This window comes from Pinus tabuliformis, chromosome 4_2 (assembly GCF_031772625.1).
Source record: "Pinus tabuliformis cultivar Carrire ecotype Pingquan chromosome 4_2, CPIR1, whole genome shotgun sequence".
In the NCBI taxonomy this organism is placed as follows: Eukaryota; Viridiplantae; Streptophyta; class Pinopsida; order Pinales; family Pinaceae; genus Pinus; species Pinus tabuliformis.
The window spans coordinates 213,922,542-213,944,604 of NC_142304.1; the positions used below are offsets into that span (position 1 = coordinate 213,922,542).

General features: G+C 41.2%; 1 protein-coding gene across 1 annotated transcript in view; it reads right to left on the reverse strand.

Annotated features, from left to right (window-relative positions):
- Window positions 1-22,063, reverse strand: part of LOC149168863 (uncharacterized) — a 446,780-nt gene that overhangs the window by 203,140 nt on the left and 221,577 nt on the right. The window contains exon 4 of the mRNA XM_089426985.1: window positions 16,771-16,961. Coding sequence (XP_089283111.1) covers window positions 16,771-16,961 — 191 coding nt within the window. The remainder of the gene's footprint in view (window positions 1-16,770; window positions 16,962-22,063) is intronic.

Here is a 22,063-nt window from a genome sequence, read left to right on the forward strand (position 1 = left end):
GAACGGTTTGCAAGATATCGACTGCCCTAGTTTGAAGCCGGAAACTGCTGAAACTGAAGCTGCAACTGCAGAAGTAAATATTGACTTGCGTGGCCTAGAAGATCTCCTCTTTGGAACTGTGTTGTAGGTTCATCTGAATCTCCTTTGAAAGCCGCAACTTTTGGTGGTGGAATGAAGTCAGTCCGACGAACGGTTTGCAAGATATCGACTGCCCTAGTTTGAAGCCAGAAACTGCTGAAACTGAAGCTGCAACTGCAGAAGTAAAGATTGACTTGCGTGGCCTAGAAGATCTCCTCATCTGAACTGCGCTGTAGGTTCATCTGAACCTCCTCTGGAAGCCGAAACTTTTGGTGGTGGAATGAAGTCAATCCGACGGTCGGTTTGTGAGATATCGTCTGCCCTAGTTTGATAATGAAGCCGCTAATGCTGATGCTGCTGATCTAGGGTTTGCTACTACTGATATGAATCAGATTTATTGTACTATTTCTCTCTTCTGAATTATTGAAGATAAAAGAAGATTTGATCAAAGGGTTTCCCCACACATTGTGGGGTTTGTCCCTGGCTAGCCGCCACATCTTGTGTCTCTTGTCTTGGCTTGTTTTCTGTCGATCGTTTAATGTTCTATCTGCACTTTACTTTATGTACATGTGATCGCTAATCGGTGGAATATAATAAGAAAAAGAAGTAAACTGTTATAAGCATAGAACATACCATAACTTAACATGGTATCAGAGCTGAGGTGAAGACAAAGCCCGAGCAAGAGCAAGAGCAAGAGCAATCATTGAAGAGAAGATTGGCAAGGCTATCCTAAAAGAACTATGGAGTCGTCAACACTCTTTCCTGCCGAAGACAAACTCCGTGAGAAAGCTGACTATCACGGATGGAAGATGTCTATCGATCTAACCCTTGAAGATCAAGGAGTGTTGGACCATGTAAGAGGCAATATTGTTGAGCCTTCATCAAATGCATTTGTTGCTGCCTAGAACAAATGGAAAAATGGAGAAGTCAAAACAAAGAAAATCATTCGGGACTCTATCGACAAGCGCTTGGTGGCCTACATCTCTGATCTAGACACCTCCAAGGAAATCTACGACAGACTGGTGAGTTTATTTAAATTTAATGATGCAAATCAAGTTTTGTTTCTTAGAAATAAGTTGAGGGAAATCAAGAAGGGTAAAGATGAAAGTATGCAAGCATACTTCTTAAGAATCACCGAGATCAAGAACGATCTCCTATCTATTGGGGAAACCATTACTGACAGAGAAATGGCACTCACAACTCTCGGAGGATTACCATCTGAATGGTATGTGTTCAGGACTACTCTTCTGAACAATAATGTAATTCCTAGTTTCGAGGAATTAATGGCTAGATGCATTCAAGAACAATCAAGGGTAGAAGAGCAGGAAATGCCCTTGCCTAAAGGTCCTCCTGCTGCTTTTTTTTTCTTCTCATGCTAAGAAAAGAAATAATTCTGGGTCTAAATCAAAAGGAAAGGCTGGACCTAAGGGTGGAAGAAAAGGATGATGTTACATCTGCGATAAAACAGGTCACTATGCAAGGGAGTGCCCTGATAGAAAGGACTCACACCGGGACAATGATCAAAATCCCTCTTATGGCAAATCAAAGGAATGACAAATTCAACAGCAAAGGTAAGAGGAGAGCTGGGGATCGAGGAAGAGGACAACCATTCAAGAAGGCTAGAAAATCCAGGATGTATTAAATGCACCTGACCTCAAAAAGAATCTAGTGTCCATCTCGGCAATGGAAGACAAAGGCTACAAGGTAACCTTAAGCAATGGCAAGGTATGTATATGGAAATGCCTTTACTCTTGGGTTTAGTGTTGATTCATCATATCAGGTCGATGGAAGTCCGCTAGGTGTCATGTCTTGTGACACAACTCTTCAGTCCGAACTTTGGCATCAGAGGTTTGCCCACCTTCATTACAAAGCTCTACTTGGTGTGAAACAAATGGTGACAGGGATGCCCGAATTCCAAGTAGAGAAAGAAGGTGTATGTCCGGGATGTGTCGAAGGAAAGCTCAAAAGGGGACTGTTCCCCTCAAGCCAAAGCAAGACCTCCAATGTATTACAGTTGGTTCACTCAGGCATATCTGAGGCTGGCATTAAGAGGGAGACTACTACACCACATACTCTTGAGCAGAATGGTGTGGCAGGAAGGAAGAACCACACGATGATGGAAGTTGTCCGGGCCATGCTACATGATCAAAGACTTCCAAAGTTTCTATGGGCTGAAACTACAATCACCGTCGTATATGTACAAAATTGATGCCCTCATCAAGCATTGGGTTCCTAAACTCCTGAAGAAATGTTCACCACCGGTCAAAGGGAAGTCGTGATTAGTCATGATGTCACCTTTGACAAAGATATGGCTCTCAGCAAGGTGGACAATCTGCTGACTTTGAGTAGCTCTTAAGAAGCTGACACCAGGGAACCGAAAGAAAAGGATGATGAATCAATGCCTGATGTAGAAGAACCCATGGATCCGATTGATCCTCATTCACATGAGCCTTCCTCTTCTAGGAAGAGACCTTCATGGCTTAGGGGGATACTTAATGATGCTGAAGGACATGCTGCACCCTGAGGAACCTTCCATCAAAGTAAGAAACTTAACAGGTATCAGGGATACCTGACCATCATGAGCACGATCATACAAAATGAACCTTCATCATTCTCATATGTCATCAAGCATTAACTATGGAAGGATGCTATGACCACAGAATATGAGTCGTATATGTATGGAAAAGTATAAGGTTCATTTTGTTGCTCGTGGTTTATCCCAGAAGGGAGGTATAGACTATGATATTTGCACCTGTTGCCAGATATACGACCATCCGCTTGATCATAGCCCTTGTGGCTTCACAAGGATGGACCCTACATCAGATGGATGTTAAGACCGCGTTCTTGCATGGTTCTATCAAAGAAGAGGTCTATGTGGAGCAACCTAGAGGATTTGAGATTTATGATTGAAAATATCATGTATGCAGGTTGAAGAAGGCTCTCTATGCGCTGAAGCAAGCACCCCGAGCATGGTATGAGAGGATCGATAGCTACTTGATGAAGTTGGGATTCACTGGGAGTGAAGCTGATCCTAACCTTTACTTTAAGGTTGAAGATGACAAGCCTCTCATACTGGTGTTGTATGTGGATGACCTCTTTCTAACAGGTGCAAACCCTCTCATTCACAAATGTAAGAGGGAGATGGCTTCTGAATTTGAAATGAAGGACCAAGGACTTGAAGTGTGGCAGAAGCCAAGGGAAATTTTCCTATCTCAAGGAAAATATGTGGTAAATATGTTGGAAAGATTCAGTATGATGGACTGCAAGCCTGTGACTACCTCAAGGATCTTAACTTTTAGAAGTTATATGGTAGTGATGTCGGACCAGACTTGGGAAATGCCTCTGAGTTTCAAAAACTCATTCGCAATGATGTTCTTGGTGAACCTCCGTCCGAACATATGTTTTGCAGTTAGCATTATGAGCTCATATTTGGTTGAGCTTCACTGGATTGATGCTAGGAATCTTCTGAGATGTCTTCAGGACACAATCTCTCATGGATTAAGATACACTGCCAGAGATGTGAGACTAATTGGATATATTGATGTTGATTGGGCAGGCAGTATGGTGGACCGTAAGAGCACTTCCGGGTACTGTTTCACCTTGGGATCTGCTTCGATATCCTGGATGAGCAGGAAGCAGAAGTCGGTGGCTTTGAGCACCGCCGAAGCAGGATATATTGTTGCTAGCATAACCTCGTGTGAGGCAGTCTGGTTGCGAAAGCTCTTCAGTGAGCTGTTTGGATTTACATTGGATACCACTGTGATTCTCTGTAACAACCAGAGGTGGGATTCGATTATTGAGGAATCCCGTATTCGTCAATTGCTCCAGCAAATAGACATCATCTGGGAGATGGTAAGTCGATGAGCAAGGAAGCTCCATCACATTAAGATGATGTACAGGTTGATACACCTTGTCAAAGCCCCAAGGAAAGATCTAATCTGTGATTTTCCCAAACGACTTGGAGTCGGCAAGAAACCTTTGTACAAGGGTCTTGCATGTTGCATACATTGAGCTCTGGGAGCTCTAAGGGCTTGCGGTTCCTATTGGAGCAACATATGACCACAGGGTGACTCACCCTCCCTTGGTGGTGCACACTGGAACAAGATGATTCGCTCTCTTGTGGAACAGGATGATTCGCTTTCCTGTGTAGCAGGATGATTAGTTCTCCTGTGAGGCCTGGATTGATGTGTTCTCCATGGCAGCCTGGATTGATGTGTTCTCCACGGCGATTGTAGCAGGATTGATGTGTTCTCTTGTGAGGCCTGGATTGATGTGTTCTCCATGGCAATTGTAGCAGGATAGATGTGTTCTCCTGTGAGGCCTGGATTGATGTGTTCTCCATGGCAATTGTAGCAGGATTGATGTGTTCTCCTGTGAGGACAGGATTGATTAGTTCTCCTGTCGAGGCATCCTACCCATGCAGTCTGGGACTCATGCGAAGTACCTCTCATCTGATCAATGAGCAGGGAAATGAAGTTAGGACCATAGTAGTACCGATGGATGCATCGTTGTAACTACCGTACTCCCTACGCTAGGATGACCTCCATTGATCTGGGATCAATGATACTGGTCTGGGACCAGTGGTAGGAGTTGTACCATACTATGACGCTGACTTCGGGTCGGTTGAGACTGGTTTGGGATCAGTGGTACATACTCTGAGACTGACTTTGAGTCAGTGGAGAATGATATTGGTTTGGGACCATTGGAGTTGTACTCACTATGACGCTGACTTTGGGTTGGTTGAGACTGGTCTGGGACCAGTGGTACATACTCTGAGACTGACTTTGAGTCAGTATGATACATCCTCGATCATTTCTTCTTCTTCATAATTCGGACAAAAGCAGAGCAGAACAGAACAATGCAAGAGCAGAGCAGAACAGATCAAAACAGTACAGATCAATGTAGGCAGAACAAGACAAAGCAGAACAGGCAGAATAGAGCAGAGCAGGGCAAGGGCCAGGCTGTACAGGGCAGTGCATTTGATGGATGAATAGTAACGATCGATAGACAAATTGCAGATGAAGTTCTCCATGGTTGAGAGGGAGTGTTAAAATTGGCTACCAGGGCAAAACTTCATGTGGGTCATCTTATTCATGGCTGATAATAATTTTATTAGATTCCTCTCGTCGAGAGGTGTAGGATTGATATAAAGATCATCCGATTCCGATAAGTATTCATGGAGATATGAATTTATTTTGATTATGGAATTATTATCAAGCCGACCTACAACTCATGTAGGCTCAGAAGCCCAACAGTCGCATCTATTCACCCACCAACGTTGTGTATAAATATAAAAAGACTTTTCCTCATTTGGACTCACTCATCTCATCGCATCTCTCTCTCTCTACTGCGCAGATATGAGTCTCTTCTCTACTGCGCTGAAATGGGTCTCTCTCTCTCACACATGTGAAGCCGGAAGCTGTTGAATTTGAAACTGCAACTGCAAAAGTAAAGATTGAATTGCATGGCCTAGAAGATCTCCTCTTTGGAACTGCTCTGTAGGTTCATCTGAATCTCCTTTGAAAGCCGCAACTTTTGGTGGTGGAATGAAGTCAATCCGACAAACGGTTTGCAAGATATCGACTGCCCTAGTTTGAAGCCGGAAACTGCTGAAACTGAAGCTGCAACTGCAGAAGTAAAGATTGACTTGCGTGGCCTAGAAGATCTCCTCTTTGGAACTGTGTTGTAGGTTCATCTGAATCTCCTTTGAAAGCTGCAACTTTTGGTGGTGGAATGAAGTTAATCCGACAAACGGTTTGCAAGATATCGACTGCCCTAGTTTGAAGCCGGAAACTGCTGAAACTGAAGCTGCAACTGCAGAAGTAAAGATTGACTTGCGTGGCCTAGAAGATCTCCTCTTTGGAACTGCGCTGTAGGTTCATCTGAATCTCCTTTGAAAGCCGCAACTTTTGGTGGTGGAATGAAGTCAATCCGACGAACGGTTTGCAAGATATCGACTGCCCTAGTTTGAAGCCGGAAACTGCTGAAACTGAAGCTGCAACTGCAGAAGTAAAGATTGACTTGCGTGGCCTAGAAGATCTCCTCATCTGAACTGCGCTGTAGGTTCATTTGAACCTCCTCTGGAAGCCGAAACTTTTGGTGGTGGAATGAAGTCAATCCGACGGTCGGTTTGTGAGATATCGTCTGCCCTAGTTTGATAATGAAGCCGCTAATGCTGATGCTGCTGATCTAGGGTTTGCTACTGCTGATATGAATCAGATTTATTGTACTATTTCTCTCTGCTGAATTATTGAAGATAAAAGAAGATTTGATCAAAGGGTTTCCCCACACATTGTGGGGTTTGTCCCTGGCTAGCCGCCACATCTTGTGTCTCTTGTCTTGGCTTGTTTTCTGTCGATCGTTTAATGTTCTATCTGCACTTTACTTTATGTACATGTGATTCCTAATCGGTGGAATATAATAAGAAAAAGAAGTAAATTGTTATAAGCATAGAACATACCATAACTTAACAATGTTTCCATTGTGGGGAGTTGGTCCATTATGCAACTCAGTGTCCCAGGAAGAAGAATAAGGGAGAGGCTTATGACTCCAAGGCAGCGCCGGCTAAGGCAGAAAAGAAAGTGGAGACTAATGACGACTATGCCATGAGTTCTCATGCACCTCTAGAGAAGAGGTGGGGAGACATCGAGTTGTAGTCAGGAGGACTACAGGAGATGAGGTCGGGATCCTTGAGGTACCCAAACTCTGGGACCATATCCAGCTACGAGAGCCCCGAGTGACAGTAGCAAGATGACGAATGTCGGTAGAAGACAGATGCAGATGGAGCGACAGAACAGTGCTAGAGTGCAGGGATCTGTAGCAGTGCAAAGAGGGTTGCAGCAGTGCAAGAGGCACAAAGGAGGTTGCAGCAGTGCAGGAAGGCACAAAGGTGTTAGTAGCAGTGCGAGAGGCACAAAGTTGTTGTGGCAGTACAAAGGCAACATAGGGAACACAGGATAGCAGCAGAGAGAGCTTCAGCATCAGGAGGGTTTCTAGCCTGACAAGGATGTCAGTAGTTGGGTAGATGAGTTACCAACATCTCAGTAACTGAGTTGCAGTGCAGCAGTAGCAGTGGTAGTGCTATAGGCAGCGCGATGCAACATGATGAGAGAGGGTTGCAATGCAGATGCAGTGTTGGGAGAAAGGACCAACAATAGCACAGATGCAAAGGGAGCTGTAGTACAGATGTAGCAGTGGCAGTGGCAAAGCCATGGGCAACAGTACAGGAGGCAGCAGTGCAGAGGATGTTGGGCAGTAGGCCAAACATCAGCACAGGTACCAGTGCCGGATGATCAAAGTGATGTTCAGTTGTGGAGAATTACTAGAGCACATTCCTTTGCTAAGAGGGAGTGTTGATTTGGGGTAGCATAGGATGTGATCTAGCCATGAAAATTGATGGAGAGGCTAAAGCACATGAGATCTCGAAGACCCAGAAATCGTTTGGGGAAATTCCACACAGTTAGAGAGATATTAAAATAATTAATATCTTTAATGGAGTTCCTATGTCTAAACTTAGGAAAATTAAAATATTAATGGGTATTAATATAAAACTGGGTGAGAAGGTTCTAAATGACATGGATCAAGCCAAATCTAATCTTAGCCGTTGATTAGAGATTTAATCTCGGTCATTGAAGACTCAACAAAAAAGTATAAGAGGAGGCTTGAGGGTCAATTGGAGAGACACCAAGATTGATCAGTGAGTTCGATTTTCTGGAGCGGGGCTAAAGGAATGTCCAATGAATTCAATATGAGCAAGCTCAAGCTCAATAAAATTACAGAGATATTTACAATAATAGAAACATCAAGTTTCTATGTAGAATAAGGAAACAATCAGTTTCATCTAAGAAACTGCTAAAAGAATAAAAAATAGCAACAGCTAAAAGAATGAGCATTAAATACTAAATAGGAATATTCTAATACCCTCCCTTAATGCTCAATCTATTTACAACACCAATAGACCCTCTGAATTTGACAAATTTATCAGGACCAAGAGGCTTGGTGAAGATGTTAGCGGGCTGCTCTGTTGTGGGAACATATTGCAACTGAACTGAGCCGTCTTCAACAAGCTGGCGAATGTAGTGGCAATGAGTTTCGACATGCTTTGTTCTTTCATGAAAGACCGGATTTTTGGCAAGTTTGAGAACTCCCTGATTATCACAAAACAAAGAAGTAGGCCCAGTCTGGGAAACATGCATATCTGCAAGCATACGTCGAAGCCAAACTGCCTCACAGGATGCCTTAACTGCTCCCCGATACTCTGCTTCTGTTGAGGAGAGAGCCACTGCCTGTTGCTTCTTACTAGTCCAAGTAACAGCACCGGATCCTAGACTAAACACATACCCAGCTGTAGATTTACGGTCATCAACCGAACCGGCCCAGTCAGAATCAGTGTAACCACTAAGTATAGGATTGGAACTGCGAGTATATAGGAGGCCATAATCAGAAGTACCACGCACATATCGTAGCACACGCTTTGCTGCTATCCAATGATCAGCTTTAGGAGATGACATAAATCGAGAAATATAGCTGACTGCAAAACTGATGTCAGGTCTGGTGGCAGTAAGATAGATGAGACTGCCCACTAGTTGCCTGAATAAAGTTTCATCCACAAGGGGAGAGGATGACTGTGATGAAAGTTTGAGCCCTGGTTCCATAGGAGTCGTGGCAGGTTTGCAATCCTGCATTCTGAACCTGTCCACAAGATTTTTGGCATACTTGGACTGAGAGAGAAAAATATGATTTTCAGTCTGCCAAACTTCAACCCCCAGACAGTAATGAAGAAGTCCCAAGTCTGTCATCTCAAAAGTTCTGCATAAATCTTGTTTGATCCCATGGATCAAATGTGTAAAGCTGCCAGTAATGATGAGGTCATCCACATAGACAACCACAAGCAAGATATCATCACCAGTATGCTTGATATACAGGTTTGCATCAGATGGGCTCCGCTGAAAACCCTGATCTGTCAGGTACTGATCAATTTTCATGTACCAAGCCCGAGGAGCTTGCTTCAATCCATAGATTGCTTTAGCTAATCGACACACTTTCTGTTCTTGACCAGCAACCTTGAAGCCTGGAGGCTGCGTCATGTAGACTTCTTCTTGGAGATCACCATTTAGGAAAGCACTCTTTACATCCATCTGATGAACTTTCCAATTGAACTGAGCTGCTAGGGCAAGAACAAGCCTTATGGTACTCATCTTGGCTGTAGGAGCAAAAGTCTCTTCATAGTCGATGCCTTCCTTCTGTGAGAACCCTCGAGCCACAAGACGAGCTTTATACTTGTCTATGGTTCCATCAGCTTTGTATTTTACTTTATACACCCATTTGCAGCCTATGGGCTTTTTTTCGGCTGGAAGATCAGAAAGTGTCCAGGTGTGATTCTTCTGAAGACTCTGGAATTCGGCTTCCATAGCCTGTTCCCACTCAGATGTACCCTTAGCCTCTGAATAGGTTTGAGGCTCAAAGATACTGTGAAGGTTAGCCATAAGAGCAAAATTGACTGTAGATTGTTGTTTGTTCTTATGTCTAGAAGTTCTACCTTCAAGAAGCTCATTATCTCGGAGATCACCAATGGTTTTAGCCCACCATTTAGGCCGAAGAGTAGAGGAACCAATATCAGGAGGAGGTGGAGAGGTCTCAAGAGCAATAGGGGCAGCAAGAGGAGGGTTATTTTCTGGAGGAAGCTCAGATAGAGTATTATCAAATACTGATGCTACATGATCCCTCCCATCAGGTGGACCGACCGGAAGGAGAACACTGTGAGGCTGATCCTCAGAATACTGCTCAGAGGAAGAAGACTGAAAGAAACCTCTGTCTTCATCAAATACTACATCCCGACTGAAGCTAAGACGACCGGTGGCTATATCTATCAGTCTATAGGCCTTGTGATGATCACTGTAACCTGTCATCATGAGTTTCTGGCTTTTGGAATCCAACTTAGAGCGCTTAGCAGGTGGAATCCAAACGTATGCAACTGACCCAAATACTTTGAGGTGACTGATCTTAGGCTTACGACCAGACCAAACCTCTTCAGGGGTCTTCCCTTTAACAGCCTGAGTAGGTGATCGGTTAAGAAGATAAACAGCAGTAAATACTGCTTCAGCCCAGAATTTGTTTGGAACACTCTTGTGTTGTAACATGGAACGAGCCATTTCAACAACCGTGCGGTTGCGACGCTCGACAACACTGTTCTGCTGAGGAGTGTAGGGTGTGGTTAACTGACGTTTGATGCCATGAATATCACAGAAGTTGGCAAAAGCTGAAGAACAAAATTCCCCCCCATTGTCGGTCCTAAGGGTCATGATGTTACAGCCAGACTCTTTTTCAACTATGGTTTTAAACTTCTGAAAAGTACTAAGTGCATCAGATTTATTTTTGAGAAAATACACCCACATCTTTCTACTGAAATCATCAACAATAAGTAAAAAATATTTGCAAGCAGTGATAGAAGCTGTATTCATAGGACCACAAATATTAGCATGAAGTAACTGGAGTACCTTAGATGCGCGCCAAGATTCTCCATCCTTGAATGAAGACCGATGTTGCTTTCCCGCTTGACAGGCGCTGCATACCCCCAACTGCTGAGTCTGTATATCAGGTAATCCTGACACAAGTCCTTCCCGAGAGAGCTGAGAGAGATACTGCATATTTAGATGCCCATATCGCTGATGCCATAGAGTGCTGATGGGAGAGACACGTGCTGCTAGAGCCACTTCTGGAGAGTCACCAGTGTCAAGTAGTCTGAATAGACCATGGTCTTCTAGGCCAACAGCAACTGTTAGACTAGTCTCCCTGTCAATGATGGAGCACTTGTGTGCACTGAACACTATATCAAGCTGAGGAGAATTCCTCATAATCTGGCTGACAGACAGCAGATTAATTTCCATACCAGGAACATAGTATACATTCAGAAAGATGAGTGTGCGTCCACCAGACTGGATTTGAACTGTACCTCTGCCATTTACTGTGTACTTTTCACCTCCGCCAAATACCACGGAATCACTGAAAGGTGAAAAATCAATAAACCAGTCACGCCTGTGAGAGAAATGGCGTGATGCACCAGAGTCAATGTACCAGGCAGAGGAAGGAACATGATCTGAAGACCTTTTAGCCATAAAGGCGTAAAAGGCAGAATCTGTCTGCTCGGAATGTTCTGCAACATTTGTTGTCTGGTGGGGCCCTCCCTGTTTCTTCTGTTCAGAAGCAATCCTCTGTCGGCAAGCTTTCTTCATGTGACCGAACCTGTGACAGTAATTACACTGCACACTTTTCTTCCTAGCAGGATCAAAAGGCTGAGAAGAGCCTTTCTGCTGAAAGTACTGAGAGGACTGATATTTTGCAGCAAATGCATTTTCCGAGGACACTGATGAAGCACCACTGCCAAACTGTTGTTTCCACCGATCCTGTTGCAGGAGTTTGGTGCATAAGTCTGGAAACTTCAGATCAACATTTGTGGTGGTAATGTTGAGTGTTTCTATGAAGTGTTCATAAGATTTTGGTAGACTTTTCAAAGTAATGACTACCATATCTTCTTCCTCCATGGTCCGACCAATGGCTTCGAGCTGATCTCGAATGTCTTTAATTTTGTTGAGATGTTCCTGTAGAGACATATGTTCATCCATCATGATGGAGAACAACTGATTTTTGAGAAAAAAAGCTCTGCTTTTGTCAGATGTCTCGTGCAGTTCTTTCAACTGTTCCCAGATCTCGGCAGCTGACTTGCCAGAAGGAATCTGTGGTAACTGATCATCAGTGACAGAGAGCTTGAGAAGCATAACAGCCTCTCGATTTCGATCATCAAATTTATCTTGATCGGTACCAGCTGTACCGGGACGAAGCTCTTTGCCCAAAATGAGCTGATCAAGACGCCTGTATTCAAAAATGGTCAACATTCTTTGTTTCCAAATGTTATAGTTGCTGCCATTAAAGCGTTGATTTCCTTCTAACATCAGATTGGTGAGCGTGGCCATTTGCACGTTTCTCAAGACACAAAATACAGCAAAAAAAACTCTGGCACGGATTTCAATGAAGATGTCGGCTGTACTGGACAAAATTTGGACAGGTGCTGGAAACTAGAAAACTTACTGCAATAACCCACGGATCAGAAAACTTGCTTAACACGTACAGTGCTGTGTTAACATCGGGATGACCAAAAAAATGTTGAACCGACAGCTGAAGAGGGCTGACTGTACGAGCCAACACTTAATGCTGGAGAGATAGATATTGAATCACGGCTCAAAACCTGCAGGTTAAATATATCGATGGTGCAAGATTAAAGAGGGAGCCGCCCGCAACACGCACACCATAAAACGAGCCACATCCCAAAAGCGGCAACACGCACACCATAAAACGAGCCACGTCCCAAAAAAAACGCTGATAATAAACCGATCCCGCTGATAACGTCGGGTTCACTGTATACAAGACAGCCTTCCTTTATTCCCGACGCCGAGGAAATTTCAAGACAGTCAACTGGGATCAAGAATCAAACTCTACAGAACTCGTAGATTTGTTGCAAAGGAAAAATCAACAGCGGTTTCACGGAAAAAATTCGAGGCACAGACGATTCTGCGTATTCTGCGAATTCTGCGTATTCACTATTCGGCTTCAACGATTTGTCATGCACCGGTTTTGGACGCGTCGGGAATTGAGCACCCCAGTCAGAAATATCCTGGGAATTCAATGTTTTGAACAGTAGAGTTTACATAAAACTGCCTTCGTTCTGATCGGAAGCTTAAGAACAAGCTTAGAAGCCTCGCCAATTTAATTGCGGAGGAGCTGTAAATATATTTCTCAATACCTGCCACGATCCCGCTTTGGTCTCGATCCCGTCAGATTCTGCGGATTTTCTCGATGCCACGGATTGGCCGCCGCCGCTGCACGAAACCCTTATGAATGAACGCAGTGGCCTCAAGCCGATATTTGGGCCCGAGATCCCACTAGATCCGATCTAAAACGCCCGCAGAACAGTTCTGGAGAATCGGAAAAACCTGATAAATAGCAAGGGGAATTTGAATATGACTGCACGTCCTGTCCTTAAATTCTGTGGAGATCTTGCTGCATGAGAACACGACAGAGACGCAGGAGAAGAATCCAGGAGAAGAATCCAATTCTGTATCGAGATAGACGACTGTAAGCTTTTATCACAATGAGCAAAGCCGAGGCTAAGACTCAGTGAAGGCTACCTGGCTTACAGAGGGCTCGACCTTAGAAAGGGATGAAAGAAAGACCTCGAGAAATTAGAATGCAGAGAGAATAACTGTTCAAGAAGTCTCTTTTTCTGGCTCCGATACCATAAAGGAATGTCCAATGAATTCAATAGATTATGAGCAAGCTCAAGCTCAATAAAAGTACAGAGATATTTACAATAATAGAAACATCAAGTTTCTATGTAGAATAAGGAAACAATCAGTTTCATCTAAGAAACTGCTAAAAGAATAAAAAATAGCAACAGCTAAAAGAATGAGCATTAAATACTAAATAGGAATATTCTAATAGGGGCTTGCTGAGAAAATTCGAACAAGTGATATGTTGCAGCGACAGGCAGTGAGTGCATACAAGAGAGGCAAGGATAGTGCCAAAGGGTCAGCGCAGTGACCGAAGAGGCTGACGTAGAGGCAGCAGGAGCTACGCAGAGTCATCTAGGGACTGCGCAGAGGCTGAGGGGCCTGCCTGGGTGACGCAGATGGCCAGAGAGCTGATGCAGAGGGTCTAAAGGCTGACACAGAGGCTTCAGGAGCTGAGTTGAAGCTAGAAGGGTTGATGGGGGGCCAAGAGGAAGTGTCGGAAGGATTTTTCATGGGGAAAACTAGAGTTGAGAGGCTGAATATCTATCTCCGAGAACAGGTATTACTACCATGTAACAATCACTATTGGGTGAGCCATTTCTGGCACCCAGTTGTACTCAAGAAAAGTTGCTTAATAATAAAACCCTCAAAACTGCTGCACCGGTTTTCCCAAGTTGGGTTTTTCCGGGGACGATTGTCCAAAAATAATGGTGTCCCTTGTGTGTTTGTCTATTTCTTTCAGTTGATGATCTGTAGATGGTCAAGACTGCATTTGTGTTTATTTTCAGTATTTATATGGTTAAATAACTTGTTAAGAAATTAAACAAGTAGGTGAAATGAACCAGATAGTGCAGGAAGAATTTCTAACGGGTTAGACTTAGAAATTTCAACATCTGCTCCAAGTAGTGACTGATTGCACCTACAATTTCCTCCTCGAACAACTCTCAAATATGAACATATTCTACCCTAGAGTGGCACTCAAAGTCCATTGAAGATGGAATGAAATTCCCACTTGGCAATCTCTTGTGTTGAACACGGTGTAGACTTGGCTCAACAGCTCAAGCGTATAAGGAGGTTCGATTCACAAATTAGCAAAAGGCCCAAAATGAAGCTCATTCCCTCTATTTAACTTTGTTGCCTCATCTTTCCTCCAAGTGGGTCCCCCAAGTCAAATTCCCTCTTATCTCACTTCACCAAGTCGAATTGCTCAAGGGGGTGCGAATTCTCTTTTCTGACTGTGGCCCCCATGTCCCACTTCTGCCTAAATTTCTTCTTTCCTAATGTTTGGGAAGCCATTTCCTTAAAAATTCAAGTGGGGTCCTCTTAACCCACTTTTCCTAAGTTTAGAAGCCAAAATGTCAAAATTGTACAAAATTGTGTTTTACTTAGCAAAGTTTGCCAACTAGGAATATCACAGTCCTCCACGCCAAGATGTTGCTTACCCTCAAGCAACTGTAGTGATGGGTGCTAAAGTATCTGTTCCCCCTCCCAAGTAGCATCCTTACCGGGTAGGTCCTTCCACTTCACAAGAAATTCCTTAGTGCTCTGTTTCTAAGCTTCCTCTCCCTTGCCTCCAAAATGGCCTCCGGTTCCAATACCAATTGCCCCTCGTCATCAAAAGAAGGTAACTCAGTTGCTGTTGTGACCTACTACCCCAAAGCCTTCTTCAAGCAAGAAACATGGAAAACATTGTGTACTTTGATCCCTGGTGGGAGCTCTAGCTCATATGCTACCTCCCCAACTCGTCTGGCTACTCTGTAAGGCCCATAAAATCATGGCTTCAGCTTCTCTGCTACCTTCTGTTTAAGCGTGGACGGCCTGTAGGGTTGGAGTCTTAGAAAGACAAAGTCCCTAACCTCAAAGTGCCTCTCTACTCCGCCCCGCTCTGCATATAATTTTTGTTTGTTTTGGGTTGTTTGCAAATTGTCCTTAAGAGCTCTAAGGATGTCTTGGCTCTCTTGGATCCAATCTTTGGCCCTTGGGGCCCTGCTGTCTCCAAAAACCATGTTAGCGAAAGTCAATGCATCATAACCATACAAGGCACGAAATAGAGACATACCTATAGACATGTGGTGGGTAGTGTTGTAGCAATACTCTCCAAGATGAAGCCACTTCACCCATGCTTGTTGCTACCCAGTGACATAATTGAGCAAGTACCCTTCAAGCCATTTGTTCATAATCTTCGTCTGACCATCCGTTTAAGGGTGGTAATTAGTACTAGGTGGGAGCTCAATCCCCACAAGGCCGAACAACTCCTGCCAAAATCACCCCATGAACCTACTATCTATGTCGCTAACTATGGTCTTGGGAAGACCATGTAGCCGAAATACCTCTCTGAAAAATAACTTGGCCACCTGTGAGGCTGCATATCGAGAGGGTATGGTGAAGAAGTGGGCGTACTCTCAAAACCCTCATCTCCTGAACTAGTTTTCCCTTCGGTGTTTTTCCAGGGACATTTTTCTGAAAATATTGGTGTTCATAAGTTGTGTGTATGCATAATTTTCTCAGTTCATGTGGTTATTTATTTTTCTGTGAAGTAACAGTTGTGTTTTATTCAGTATTTGCCGCAAGTATTTTGCAGTTGACAAATAATCTGAACAAATAGGAGAATAATAACCAGTAATTGCAACAATATTTAAAATTTCACACGGTGCACATCTACAAACAGGGGAGTCCAACTAGAGAAGGTTTTTGAAGGAGACCGAATTACTCCAGCTTATCTATTTGTCAGGTTTCCTTTCAAAATAAATCTGATGTAATTTTTCTCTTAGTAATTTAAATAAAGTAGTTGGGGTTTTGCAGTAAAATTGTCCACAAGATCTGTGTTAATTGTCTTGATAAATTTCTCGACAAAAATTATGGAGTGCATTTTCTAAAGAAATATCATCGAAAATTTCAGGAAAATTTAATTAAATAAATAAAGGGATATTACCTTACAACATGTAATGTGTTGATTAATCTTAGTTATGTTTTAACATAATGCCAGATAGTTAAAGCATTAGTTTCTAGTTCCATATATATACATATATGTTTTATCACCTCTTTCTTTTCTTTCTTTTCCTTATTGCAATCTTTTATGCAGCATTTTGAGTGCACATTGGTAGTTGATTTTGATGCATAGAAAGATAGCTCTGTTTGTAAGCATCTTGGTCCCATAGGCCAGTTGGCCTCATGGGTGATATAATAAATTTAATCTCTTTCTCTCTCCAATTTTACACCATGTATATATAATTTAATAAAGCTTAAAAGAGAAAACCAAAATCTTATGATACACTATTTACTACAACTTTTTGAATATTAGCATATTAAGTCATGTCATCTCCGGTTTAACATGCTTCATTTTTTTCATTCTTGCTTTAAGTAGTTTACAACAATATGTATCAGATAATTTTAAACTATTGACATTTACCATGAACAAAACTTTGGAATTTCACGACATTGTCTTCCTCTTTAACACATTGTTCTTTCATTTCCTTCTTGTGAAATGCTATCCTCCCCATTAGATACTCCTTTTTCAAGAGAAACTTCAAGTAAACTTCAGCTTTTCCATTCGATTCAACATTTAGTTGAAACTGTCTGCATATATTGATGAAGTCATCCCTGCATGTAATAGTAAAAAATTAAAACTTCAATATATGTATATGATGATCAAATTCTTTTAGTTCAGTCCTTTACTTCAGAAGTATTGGCATCAATGTTTCTTTGATGACAACATAAAGATTGTAAGTTATATTAAAATGTTATGAGTCATAGGACATATGAAAAAAATAAAATCCATTAACCTAAGAATGTAAGAAATGACTACGAATAAATGATTCTCAGTAATGAACGAGACATTATGAAAGAATGTCATAAGAGAATATAACATAAGTAAGAGGTGTAAGGAATATGTCATCCATGAATATGCCATGAAGAGTGAACACTTGGCATGGAGTAATCTCAGCAGAAACTGGTAAAGAGCTCAAAGACTCATGGGGTTGTATAAATACTTGTACTTGCAGCAATTTAATTCATGGTCCATTTATGAATTTGAGTGTAATTGTATATTGCAGCTTGGTGTGATGCTTTGCTAGACCATGATTGCTGGTTATAGTTTGGTATTGATGGTAAATGACCTAGCTAGGATTTGGATGCATTGTAGAGTCCTAGCTTGTGATAAGCATGAAGAAACATCTTGTACCAGCTTGTGATAAGCTGTTGATGTATGCTTGTAACTTCATTCTTATGTGTAGATGGAGTGTACTTTGTTGTCCAAAATTTATGTACTTACAGATCTGATTTTCAGCTTATGTTAATATGGTGATTGAGTAGTTTCTAGTGCTAGTTATGTATACCGATTTAACATAACAAGGACCAGATTTTGTCAAGTGATTTAATCAGTAAATAGAAGCTAAGAGGGAATATTTGTGGCTGTAACAAATCTGTTGTTTCAAGTTATTTTCAGATCTGTAATATGTTGGAGATTGTACCATTATGGCTGGAAACATAGTTCCCTTTAATTACAAATGTTTGGTGTTTATATTCTTGGGCTGCCTTATGTATTTGATTGGGCAAAAGTGAGATATATTCTCTAATTTATATTTCAGATTCAGCCCTAACACTGAAAGTTTCCAGGAAATAGACATGGTGAACCTCAACGTTGAAGTGAATTTTCTGAATTTGCATGAAGCGTGCTTTTTTGAAATTTCCACATGATGTCAGAACTGATTTCATTCACATGAATCTATTGGTGGAGTTGGGTATTTCACCTGTTGCATATATGGGAGAGGTGCTTAAACTATTATAGGCTGTGTGAAATGCTAGTGTGCTCAGGCAGACGTGCTTGAACGTAGAAGGGAAATCCACTTGAATTGTTGTCCATTTTTTCTTCAAGGATTACTTAAAATTTTGTAGGGATGACTACCCTTGGTCTTAGAGAGTGTGAGAAGTTGGAAGATGCTTCCAATTTGTGCAGGTTGCAAATGATATTGGGAGAGGTTGAGCATTGAAAGCATATCGAGACAAAAAAATGTTGCACCTATCAATCTGAAAGTATTGGCTAAACATAATACGAAGGAAGCAAAGGAAAAGATAAATGTATTTGATTCAGCGAGGGAGAATTTGATCACTCACATTGCAGAGAAGAAGACTGTAAAGGAGATATATGATGTTTTGGTTGCATTATTCCAAAGTGTGAGTGTCTCTAGGAAGATGCTCTTGAGAAACAAGCTTTCAACCATCAGCTTGAGTGACATAGATATTGTGTTACCCCTCACATTGCATGAGGTCATATCCAACTGTACAAGACAGTTTTTATGACATCTATTGATCACTTGATAGATGCAGGGGGTACTTTATGAACACATGCACTTCCCATGGCATTATCCTTATGGTATGTTCTTGCATTGACTAACTGATCACCAATTAGGTGTGTGATGTTCAAAGGGAAGTGGAGAGTACAGAGGTATTTGTTTGTATCCTCGGGGTTTAGCAGGGGAACCAATGATAGTTTTATGCATTTTTAGTAATGTATCCTCTCCACTTTAGAATTGCTTTCCTTCAGCTCAAGAGAGGTATGCCTAGTAGGATTACTAAGGCTAAGCAAATAAGGTATAAGGTGATATTGTTATGAACCTTGCACCTTAAGAATGATAAAAAAAAACAATAATTACAGTCCTCTTCGAGGGAAAAACCTTCTTTTACAATGAATACTATGTGCAAGACAATATTTGATGATCCAAAAGTAGGTCTCCTTAATGTGTGTGTGACTAAGGGTGCAATTATAATAAAATGGGACCATAAAAGGTTCTAGCCTACTTAAAAATATAACAATAGAAATGTAATCACTCAGTATCTAGGGTTTACTAAGGGGTTTTAGGGTTAACATGGGGCTTATGGAGGGCTCAATATGCCCCTCCGCTTCAAACAAGTATTGTCCTCAACACTTGACTAACAACTAGTGATTCTACAAGAATAAGCCATCTTCCCATGTCATCTCTTCCACTAGTAGGTTCTTCTGTTTGATGAATTACTCCACAATTGTTGGGTTACTTGGTTGCTTAATCCTTGTTTCAAGGATTGTTTCTACGTCCAATATGATTTCCCCTTCTTCATTTATCTTTGATACACTTCCCAATTGCAAATGTATAGTGTTGATCACTTCGTGTCAATGACCCCATAGCAGTACACCCCCTTTTTTGCAAAAGGGATAGTGCTTGATCAATGTGTCTGTGTCGTCCAGCTATCACCATCAGCCCAATCATCATGTTATAATGTAAACCCAGTGTGCATGCATATAACATAAATAATCTCAGTAGAACTGTGTCATGTATGTAACAACCCAGGCAAACCTACTTTTCTAGTGACGATCTCCATTCTGGGAGGTTTTTTATCTCACCGATCCATTTCCAGATGGTCAGCAAAGTTTTTCCTTCCAGTATTACCCCAAAGCTGGAATGAATTTTGTCACTAGGATCTTAGTCGAGTCCTACTGTTCTAGATTGAGTCTGTGTAAAAGTAATTTGGGAATAATCCTAACTATTTGGTTAGACTATTTTATTACAAATTACTTGGTCTGCTCAATTATAGTTGTGTCGCAGGAATGGTTAGTCTGTGAGGGTCTATTACAAATGGGTTTTCCCCCTTATGATGTAAATATGAAAATCATGATGTAAAGTGTCTTGAGGGTTGGAAAAATAATTTATCCCCTCATAGGTTAATTAATTAAATTTTCTGGCCCAAAAATAATTAAAATCCTAAGCAAAAAAATTTAATTAATTCCAAGTCCTAGGTAAGTTTAAATTCTCCAAAGGCAAACTTCGTCTATCCTAAAAAATTAAAGTTTAAGAGGTCCCGGGACTAAGGTAAATTAATTATTTTGATCAATTTTAAACCTTTGATCCCTGGGGGTTAAGTCAAAGTCAATTTTTTGGGGAAATTAACTCAAAAATTCTATTTTTGACTTAATTAAAATGCATTTAAATAAAAATTTCGAATTTCCTCAAAAATTAAATATTTCAACGGATGAGATTAAAATAAATTTTGATCTTCATTAACAATCGAGATTACTTTGACGAGGATCACTCAAACTAATCGTTGGAGGATTTATCGTTAAATAGGAAGTCATTTGTCAGTCGATTTATCCAATCTTTGAGTCGTGTGCTTAGCAAGAAGCTCTGATATAATCGTTTTTCTCAATAATAAATAAAGACTTTGGGGTTAAATTATGTTGGTGTTAACTCTTCATGGGAATGCTATAAGATGTTTTATTTCATGCATAATTTTTTCTAAAGCCATTGACGATAGCTTCTAAAGAGTGATTTGAGTACAGGTATATTGCTCAATCACTGGGGTTTGAATAATAATTTAAATTTTGAACATAATAACAGGTATCTCTATTTGTCTAAATTTAATTATTATTTTCTTGCTCTATTTTTAATGCCTGGATCGAGTTTTGCAGGGAAATCTTGAGATAGATTATCGGGCGTTATGGGAAGTTTTCAGTTGGACCAGCCAACTCCCGATCTATATTTCCTGAAAATCCCAACTAAATTAGCTTCGAGCTTATCATAAGAAAAAAAAAATTATGCATGAGGGTTTCGAGTTAGCACCTCCTTTAAAAATTTAAAAAAAATATTTCTATGCAACATAATGGCAGATCTGCCTAATTAGAGCCTTCAATTTGTAATTATTTTAATTATCTAACGTGGGTTTTTGGGGTTTTCATTTTTATTTGTATATCTAGTTTCTAGGTATTTTGTTTTTGTGATTGCAGGTACAAATCTGAAAGAAAAATTTTTATTTGAAGCTAGATCTAGGCCCTGGATGGTAAGATCTGGCCTCAAAATCATTTTGCAGGGGCATTATGCGATTTTTTTTTTACAGTTCGAAGGTTTCAAAAATTCAGATCTACAGATTTTTTGAGGACAAATGTGAAGCAAAAGATATACTGGTTTGAAATTAATTTTTTCTAGGCTTGTTCCGGAGTTTTTGAGGCTACCATTTGCTACCTGGAAGCCTCTCTTTTCTTTGTTGCCTGGGGTTTTCCCTCTGCTGCAAATTTCATTTTTTTTATTTGTTGCACTATCATAGCTCCTCAAAACCCTGCCTGCTTCCATCACTACGTTTTCCCTCATCCCTTCCTCTCGCACAACCTCTTCTTCAAATTTGAAGATCCATTCTTCACCTCCTTATCCTCACTGCTCAACTTGCATTAAACCCTCACTCCTACCACTGCCATTGCTGCCAACACTGCCCTCGAAACTCCATCTAAGTTGCAACCCTTTCCCTCTCGCTGTCGACTTGCAAGCTTCTTCAAACTTCATCTCCTGCAAAACCGCTTGCCACAGCTCCCTCCACCTTCATTTCTCCCTCACAGCCCTATTGTTCCTTTTCCTCCGTGTGAACACCTTGTCTCCCAACTTCGTGCGGATCCCATCTCCTCACTGCCGCCCTTCGACACTACCATTCCTTCATCGCTCCTCAGCTCCCACCGCCTCTCCTCTCGACCTGCAAAACCAAAACACCCATACGATTTCCTTTGTTTTACTTTTGGTTTTAGTTTCTTAGGGTTTTCATAATTCGATTTTTTTTAGATTACTTTTCATTTTAACTTTGGCTTTGATCTTTTTTATTTTTGTTTTGTTCTTTTTATTTTTTTTATTTTTTTAAAAGAAATCTAAAATTTAAAATTTTGTTTTTGTTTTTGTTTTCATTTTATTTTA